The sequence below is a fragment of the Vespa mandarinia genome, chromosome 12 (assembly GCF_050613455.1).
Source record: "Vespa mandarinia isolate Hongniang chromosome 12, ASM5061345v1, whole genome shotgun sequence".
NCBI classification, from domain to species: Eukaryota; Metazoa; Arthropoda; class Insecta; order Hymenoptera; family Vespidae; genus Vespa; species Vespa mandarinia.
The window spans coordinates 3,435,001-3,445,000 of record NC_140821.1 but is presented as its reverse complement, the minus strand read 5'-3'; the positions used below and the strand labels follow the sequence as shown (position 1 = coordinate 3,445,000).

General features: G+C 30.5%; 1 protein-coding gene across 2 annotated transcripts in view; it reads left to right on the top strand.

The window, feature by feature from the left end:
* The window catches only part of Sarm (sterile alpha and armadillo motif), a 93,067-nt gene that overhangs the window by 43,223 nt on the left and 39,844 nt on the right, over positions 1 to 10,000 (top strand). The window contains exon 1 of one of the 2 annotated variants that reach the window (XM_035883559.2): positions 1,469 to 1,923. The exons of the other annotated variant lie outside the window; for it this stretch is intronic. Within the exon in view, the coding sequence (XP_035739452.1) occupies positions 1,843 to 1,923 (81 nt within the window). The 5' untranslated portion in view covers positions 1,469 to 1,842. Of the gene's footprint in view, positions 1 to 1,468; positions 1,924 to 10,000 lie in introns of those variants that run through there. 2 annotated transcript variants of the gene reach the window in all.

Genomic DNA, 10,000 nt, shown 5'->3' with positions numbered 1-10,000 from the left:
TTTATTTTTCTTTTCAAATCATACGGAAAATCCACGTAAGATTTACGTAATATACTACTGAATCGTGAATAATCGACTCGGATGGATTGATCGACGGTAAATATCATTGTTTAATGTTGCACAATGATTATATGACTGAGAAAATAATTATAAAGATCGTGGTGGGAGCGTGGAGGATGTGCGGATGAAGAAGTTCAGACACATAAATAAATTGAAAATGTAATGATTACGTTAATGATTAACGTATCAATCCGTTAACACGATAATATATATGTATTTTTATTTACAAGAGATCAAATAATCAAGAAAATAATAAATTTTGGGAAGAACTATTAATAACAAACTTTTGTTTTTGATTTTCATTCTAAATCGACGTTTAATCGTTTAGTACGAATGAAATCATCGAATGATTATCTTTTAATATCTCCCCTTACACGCTCGCAACAATTTCTTATCGATGGAAGAAAAAAAAAAAGAGATAAACAAAAAAGAAATCACCACAATGATGATACTTGAATCGTTAGATCGACGATCGTTATAATCGATGGTTGAAGTCCCTGAAAAAAAAAAAAAAAAAAAAAAAAAGGAAAGAAAAGAAAAAATTACGTTTCGTACGACGTAAGTGCGTGTTTTTTTTTGTTGAAAAAAATAATGAACATTTAATTCGATCGTAATAACGATAGGAACGAAATGATAGATAGGTTTGTATGTTACTTACTTACTTAGTTAGTTACTAAGAACAGAATCCGTTCGTTCTGCGAAAAGTACCACGATTCGTCGAGAAGTCGCATCAAAGATTGCCTGTTCCAGCCTCTTCTAACCCTACCACATGGAGTTCTCGCGTCGCGACGCTCAAGAATCTTCCAATGATCGTCGTTCTATCCCTTCTCTTATTCTTAACTAACCGAACACACGTCCCATCGGGTTCGAAGGTCACGTTCAATCTAAAAGACTCGAAGAGAGTAACTTACTTACATCGAACAAGTTTTCATTCGGCTTGTGTTTTGTATAGCGCGCCGCCGAGAATCGCTATCTTTCGATTGGCTCTTTAGAGAAGTAGTGGGGGCCTATAAATGGCAAGGTAAGATACGTGCTAGCTCAGTTGGAGCGTGTCCGTCGGCATGTTCGGTATTCTTGTTGTTTTCATCGTATCATCAACATCTTGATATTATCGTAGTACGACAGTTCTATAATCGATTCGTTGGGATAATATAGAAAGAGTAGAAAAAAACGTAGTGGCAAGACTTATAAATGGCAACGTATGATAATTACGCTAAATCAATAGAATATATTTATTCATCGGCATGTACGGATTTATCGTTTATCGTTTTCAACTTTTATCGCGTCAATAATAATTGTCCAATGATTTTCATTAAGTTTATAAATATCGGACTGTGACATATCTATCATTTATTATTTATATATACATACATATATATATATATATATATATATATATATATACAAACGAACTTTAAATTTATATTATTACATGTTAATATGATTGACGTTCAGGTTCGTATGTTTATTTTTATACGTTGCCAGTGCAACGTGATAAGAAAACGTGCGTGATAACTGCAAGTTTGAATATAAAACAAAAAAACAAAAAAAAGAAAAAGAAAAAAAAAACGGTGAGGGTGTCAGGGGAGGAGGTAGTACTTACCAGGAGAAGGCTGCATTTCGAAAGGTGGGATCGATTTCATTTCACCAACGATTTCTTCGCGGCTAATTTTTCCTGTGGATCTGAGAGGAAGGAACTCTGTGAAGAGGATAGAACGAAAGGAAGAGATAAAGAGAGAGGGGGAGAGAGAGAGAGAGAGAAGAATTCATTCTTGAATTGCCATGACCATGGTCGTCAACAAGATCAACATGTCGTCGTATTCTGCGCCACGACGTACCTTCTTTTCGGGTTTTCGTACGAAGGTAAGAAAATACTAAAAGCGTGTTTCGAATAATAATTACAATATTTATTCATGCGAGATTCATGCGACGTTCCCTATTATTTTACATGACATTTTAAAATTTCGTCTATCACGAATTTAACTCAGAGAGAGAGAGAGAGAGAGAGAGAGAGAGAGAGAGAGAGAGAGAACGTTGATAAGAAAATCCAAAAAGAAAGGAAAAAATAAATGAATAAAATGCGATCTGTAATAAAAAATAAATAAAATAAAAATAAAAAGTAAAGAAAGGAGAAAAAGAAATAATAATAATAATAATAATAATAATAATAATAATAATAATAATAATAATAATAATAATAATAATAATAATAAAAGTGCATTAGTAGGATTCACTAATCAAAGTTCTGCATCTTTCTCTAATGCCACTGCTTGTGAAAGAAAATAAAGAGAAAAAGAAAAAGAAAAAAAGAAAAAAAAAAGAAAAAAAGGAAATATATGTATACGTGGATACTATAGTCTTCCTTTATGACTATACCGCTAGAAGATAAATCGTTGTAAAAAGCATTGACTCTTGGATATAAGATTATCCGCACATGGACATCGTCCACGGACGACAACGTTTATGGCACATTCCCGATTTAGCGATAAGCCACATAACTCTTTCAACTCTCCCTCTCTCTCTCTCTCTCTCTCTCTCTCTCTCTCTCTCTCTCTCTCTCTCTCTCAGCTATATATTTTCAAGCTCTTACCGCTAAGAAATCCCTGAGAATCGTTCTAACGGTCCTACTACCGTCGCCATTTTCATTATTACGACGTCTGAGTATAGTCATTTTCTTTACTTACTTGTGAAACGTAGTTACATGGGTACATATGTGTCGTATATACGTGTCCGTGTACAAATATGTGTAACACTTTCATAAACGATATTTTTTTTTCTTTTCTTTTCTCATTTTCTTTTTTTTTTTTTTCATTTTTATTTCAGATACTTTTCCTGGGTTGTGTTTCTTTTTTTGTTTTTTTTTTGTTTTTTTTTTTTGTTTACATCTATCAAACAAGGATTTCTCTCTCTCTCTCTCTCTTTCTCTCTCTCTATCTATCTATCTATCTATCTATATATCTATCTATTTTTCAAACTTGAAAACGTTGAAAAACTTTTTATTATGTGTTCCCATGCGTACCGTTGTTTGCTCCTCAAGTGTACAGTTATACAGTTATACCGAGGTCTCTTCTCAATTGCTATTATATTTTTTAACAATGGGTTAAAAAAAATATCGTTCCATAAGAAAATAACCAATGAATTTATATACGTCCCGCCTTCTCCTCTTTCTCCTCTCTCTCTCCCCCCGCCCCCTTTCGCATCCCTTTCGACAGATCGAAAACAACGATAAAATTTTTCCTTATTACCATAACTCACGAGGAAAATATATAGGAACGATTAGTCCAATGTTTTTACATAATTTAACTTACGGAATCTTGTAGACGTTCATCTTGTAATAATAAATTTCATATTTTATTTCTTAATGAAAATGTGATGCTGAATGCAATTTTGGAATTGAAATAAATCATTCTAGTTTATGCAACAACTTAACTAAACATTTCTCTGGTATTAAGGGATTGGATTAGAGCCAGTTCTATTCTTATATTTACTTTATATGTTGTGTTTACCGAGATACAAGATAAGATATTATTGCATCGATATATTCTTATCGAGAAAGGAGGAGAAGAAGAAGAAGAAAAAAAAAAAAAAAGGTAATTAATTAATAAATGAACGAATGAATGAATAAATTAAAAAAAAAAAGAAAAAAAGAAGAAAATCGACATATATTTGTTTAATTTGTTTAATTATTTTTGTTCTCTCTCTCTCTCTCTTTCTTTTTCTCTATTTTTTTATTTGTTCATCCGTTCGTTTATTCGTTCATTCGTTCGTTCGTTCGATCGTTCGTTCGTTCGTTCGTTCGTTCGTTTGTTTGTTTGTTTCTTCGTTTATAACTTAATTGCGGTCACAGAAGACAAATATCTATGCGAGTGACCCTGAACATGACCGTTCTCGTGTTCAAGATGAAAGAGTAGAAAAATAATACATATACATATATACATAGTATACATCTTATATATTCTTTTTTCCTCTTTCTTTCTCGCTCTGTCTGTCTCTCTCTCTCTTTCTCTCTTTCTCTTTCTTTTTCTTTTTTTTTTATTTTTCTTTTTTGGCACTTCGCCATGATTCTTCACAGCTGTTGACATTTTTAGTATCGTGAATATAAACTGTGTAATCATATGTGAACACATAGATGTGTGTGTGTGTTCACAATATTCACATGTATGTGCGTTCATTAATCTATATATATATATATATATATATATATGAACAAAAAAAAAAAGAAAGAATGAAAGATTACTTATAAAATATCCATTTTCGATTTCTGTGATAAACAGTTTGATTAGATTAAAAATGAATTAAATGGTTGGGAAGTGGGATAGAGGGGGAGAGAGATTGGCGACGGTGGCGGCGGTGGTTGAAGAGAGGGGGGGCAGAGAGGGAAAGGAGAACACTCCGCCATTGAATTGGATAATGAAATGAATAATAGGGTGGCTCGTGCCACGATCACTATCATTAAACGGACGCTCCGTGCCGGTTATAGAGTGGCATTAATATCAATGTGGTGTGGCTCTTTGTAAGAGTGGTGGACGGACGCGTAGCTTCTCTTTCAAAGACCTGTTCGACAAAGATCTTTACGAACGAAACAGAATGGGGGAAAAAAAAAAAAAAAAAAAAAAAAAGGAAAAAAAACGAATGAAAAAGAAAAATAAGGAGTGCCCACTGAGAAAATATATAATGCAACGATAATATTCCGATCAGAAGTCTGATTAAAGAGAAAATGAAGAGGATAGAAATAAAAAGAAAAAAAAAAAATAGAAAGATAAAAAAAAACAAACAAGAAAAATTACAGTGCTTGTAATTTTGACGATGTGACAATAAAAATGAAGAAAAAAAAGAAATAAAAATATTAATTTAAAATATCTCGTAAAAGAAAGAGAGAGAGAGGCGCCTTAAAATTACTTAATATTACAAGATAAATATTTGGTTCGATAAGGAATAAATATTTTTTACAATAATAATCATTCTATACTGTTACATATATTTATTTATTTATATTCTATAGTATATATATAAAAAAAATTATGGATACAATTTAAAAAATTATATATATATATATATAATTATGAGTGTTATTCATAATTTTTTTTTTGTTCAAATAATAATAGTAGTAATAATAATAATAATAATAATAATAATAATAATAATAATAATAATAATAATAATGTCTTTCTTGAAGATCATCATAGATGATGGTTAATCGATGACGAAGATTATCGGGTTAATCCTCGTAGCAATATATTCGAGGAGCCACTTTCTTAAAAAAGAACTTTGGAAAGAATGAATCGGAACATTCTCGAGGAGTCAGAAGAGCGTCGTAAAGGCAAGTCTGCGCGAAGCATAAAAGATTCATTTTGTTGGAGAGGTGACCCTGTCGACCCAGCATCCGCTCTCCGTGGGCGTCTCTCTTCTCAGCGTTTCTACACTCCGTAACATACGTTCTCTCTCTCTCTCTCTCTCTCTCTCTCTCTCTCTCTCTCTCTCTCTATTTTGTCCATTTGCATATTCCATCTTTCCAAAAAAAAAAAAAAACAAAAAGAAAAAGAAAAAAATAAATAAACGATCGATTCCCCGTCGAGTGATAAATAAAATTGACACACTTCGAATAATTAGAAATAAAAGAATGTATTAGACGACGAAACGATCTATTTCAATTAGAAAATTATCTTAAATGCCGAAAGAGAAACTCTTTCTGTGAGACGATGGAATATTATTGATATGCAATTTTTTTTTTTTTTTTCTTTTTTTTTTATACACCGAGCTTGGAAAAAATTAAAAAAAAAAAAAAAAAAAAGAAAAAATAGGAAAAAAGTAGAAAGAAAAAAGAAAAAAAAAAAAAGAAGAAAAGGACAAGTTTGGACATAGGTGACGAACTTTCACAAAGGCAATGCGTTAAAACGTTAGACACCGGATGTATTTAATCTGTGGTTATAATGCTTCCACGACTGAGACGACCGAGAGACATAGTTATGATAGTAATTACCGGTCCGACGCCGAGGAAACCAACTTGCTTTGCTATTACTTATGAACGAGAACGAAAGTACCAAGTAAGTAAGTAAGTACTTACTCTCCTTCTCGTGCATCATACGTAATACCTATTAATTATCCTAAGTCGAGTTTTGCATTAAAAAAAAAAAAAAAAAAAAAAAAAAAAAAGAAGAAAAAAAAAGAAAAGAAATTCAACCATATATACCATATATTATGCGCGCAATAAATTTTCTCTTTTAATTCCTTGATTAATGATAATCGAAAGAAGAGATTTAAAAAAAAAAAAAAAAAAAAAAGACCAAGTTAATCTTCGAATTAATTTAAAACAAAACGAAAAAAAAAAAGAAAAGAAGAATAAAAGACAAAGGAACGATACCGTTAAATAAATTTCTTATTAACAAAGTTAATAATTGATAAAATAAGAACGAAAATTAATAGTTCTTGTAGATATAATAAAATAAAAGAATCTTGTCACAGTTGGATCATGTACGAAATCGATCAAACGATTTTTTTTCTTCGATTCGTTATTAAATCATTCCTATAATGAATGATTTTATTAAAATAGAGAAGATATTCACATTTTTTTAATCGGAATTTTTAATAACGACAAAACATATTAGTGCATATGTATATATGTACGTATGTATGTATATGAGTATGTATGTATGTACGTTTTAATACGATATCATAAGTCATGAAATCTTTCGACGTTAGACACCCCGTTGGCATCTAATTTCGATATATATTAAGTTCCATCGAATCAGATTTCCGATGACATAGAAGCGATACGCACGATCTCTTACAGTTGTGACTATTAGATTTGTACAGCTAGCATAACTTTCATTCCATATTTATATACATATATATATATATATATATATATATATATATATATATATATTTAGACACACACATACACACACAGATATATACATATATATATATAATATATACGTACATTAAAGTATCGTAATACGAGTATAAAGATTCTTCTTTAATTAGAACGTGAATAATAATTTATAAATATAAAGAGTTTAAAATAAATAGAAAATTTAAATTTAAATATTATTATAGTTAGAATGAGTAATTTATTAATGTAATATTTATAAAGTATTATCTAATATAAATATACTATTATAATTTATACTTTGATATTCTACTGTTTAAGTTCTAAGAAGCCAATAGAAAGTTGGCACTAGTCTTGATACAGTTTTATAGGTTACTATGGCTTTTATCTAGGTAACGGCCTAGGCTGGAATGCATCCGATTCAGTTCACTTTGAAATAGTTTCCAAGAGAGAATTTTCTAATATTTCTCTCTCTTCTCTCTCTTTTTCTCTCTTGTTTCGTTCATACATATGACATAAATACATATGCATGTATTTATTTTTGTTCCAAGCAATAGATCAACTGTTACGAACCTGACGGATATTTAAATCAGAATTTATTCGACTTCGTCGTCGGCTTGACCAATTCTTCTATAGATTATTTTCGTTGTTATTAAAGAGAACGAGAAAAAGAAAAAGAAAACAAAAACAACAGTGAAATTAAAAAGAAAGGAGACAAATTTTTTCAAAAAAAAAAAAAAAAAAAAAAAGAAAGAAAGGGAAGAGATACACGCACACGCGCACACACATATACACATATTCGTCAAACATTTCGTACGGAGTTTTCTGATTGGTTAAAATCGATAAATTGCTAGTTAATTGCGAGTTCTACGTAATCATAATCAATCGTAACATAAATATTAATAGAGCTCGCTGTGTTTCACATCTTTTTTCTTCTTCTTCTTCTTCTTCTTTTTCTTTTCTTTTTTTTTTTTTTTTTTTCTTTCCCCACCATGGAATTCGACGATCGCAAGGAAGAAGTGTAATTATAATTAATGGGCGAGAAAGAGAGAGAGAAAGACAGAGAGAGAGAGAGAGAGAGAGAGAGAGAGAGAGAGAGAGAGAAAAGGAGATAACGAAGAAGCTTGTGGATGACCTTGTCGAGTAAGAAAATCGATCATGTTTTAATAGACTTAGTTCGTAGACGATTCTCCATCCAGTGAATTCTCGTTAAGTTGATAATTAGTATCGCACGTTTTTCTGTTATTTAACTCGGTGTATTTTTCTTTTTTTCTTTCTTTTTTTTTTTTTTTCTTTTTTTTTCTTTCTATTTCTTTTTCTTTTTTCTTTTTTCTTTTTTCTCTTAATGTTTTTTTTCTCTATTGATTTTTCTTACCTACAAGATTTTGAGAGAGAAATAGAGAGAGAGAGAGAGAGAGAGAGAGAGAGAGAAAGAGAGAGAGAGAGAGAGAGAGAGAGAGAGAGAGAGATACAGAAGAAGACACATGATATACGTAATTGACCTTCGACCTCATTCAGGATAAACATCTTTCTTTTTTGTAAATTTTTTATATAACGACACGTACAAACACACACACAACCATATAAATTATATTATTATCTTCTTAATCTTGCAAGGTACCTATCATTAATCGTAAGGAACAATAAGGAAATCTTTTTTAATTACTATAAAGTGTTAATGAGTTACTTTTTTTCTTCTTCTTTTTTCTTTTTTTTTTTCTTTCTTTCATTTTTTTTTTTTTTTTTTTTTTTTGGAGTCCAAACTATTGTCCAAAACAATCGGCATAATCTTTTTGAAGTATCTTTTAATTGGGACAAATAAAATTGCCCCGTCTTATTTATTTCTTTTTTTTTTTATTTTGTGTGTGTGTGAGTGTGTGTGTTTCGTTTCCTTTTCCTAAAGGCTTCCTTCGAGAAGAAGGATGCTTCTTCTTCTTCGTTTCTGCTTTTTTTTTTGTTTTTTTTGTTTATTATTTTTTGTTTCGTTTCTATTATCTTCTCTTCTTTTTTTTTCTTCTTCTTCCTCCCTCTCTTTCCTTTTTCTATGTCGGTATATAATATAAAGTAATATATATATATATATATATATATATATATATATATATACGACCGGATGGACGAATATGTCACATTTCGTAACGATTTACGAGCAGTTCAATTAGCGATTTCCTCTATAAATTCTCATCACCAAGGCGTAACGTGTGTTTTAAGCTGTGCGAACGCGGCTGAAAATGAATGCCGACAGAAAAGAAGCGCGATATTTCTGGATTAAAAAAAAAAAAAAAAAAAAAAAAATGGCGATAATTAAACGTCATCTTTTTGTCCTTGCGCCTCTTTTATAATACCAATTATTAAACTATTATAACAACCAAGAGGACCGTGCCATCTTGTTTTAACGTTTGACCGTGGCCTACCGATTATTGCGATTATTTTCTTATTCTTCCATCATACACGCAGATAATATTAATCTATGTCTGAAAAGTTCTATTCGTTGTGTTCGACTCGTTTAACTTTAACTTTTTTTTTTTTCCCCTCGCACGAATATATTATCCATTTTTATTGTAACGGAGATATGTTTAAGAAAAAAAAAAAAAAAGACAAAAAAAAATGAACAATAACGAAACAATTTATTTAACTATACGGTATCGTTCGACCTCACTCGGATAATATTTTATGACGATTTAATATGCAGATATATGCGATCATTGAATATTCTATACTAAGAGCAAAAGCACTCATTTAGCTTACTCTGCCTTTTATTTTTCTTTCTTACTTTTTCTTTTTTTTTCTTTTCTTTTCTTTTCTTTTTTTTTCTCTTTTTTTATTTTTATTCTTCTAGACTATACATCAACCATAATTTTGTCGATGGATATGCATATATCTTACTAGTGTGTACACGTCTCTCAGAATAAACTTTAAATAAATTTGTTCTCTGCCACGATAATTACATCTGAAAATAACGTAATTTGTTATTTAAGAAAAATAGAAAAAGAAAAGAGAGTGCGAGAGGGAGAGAGAATTTGCAAGGAAAGAAAAAAAAAAAGAATCATCACTTTTTCATCTTCTCCTAACATTTTTCATGATCTTTTTACGATATCTTTCAACGTA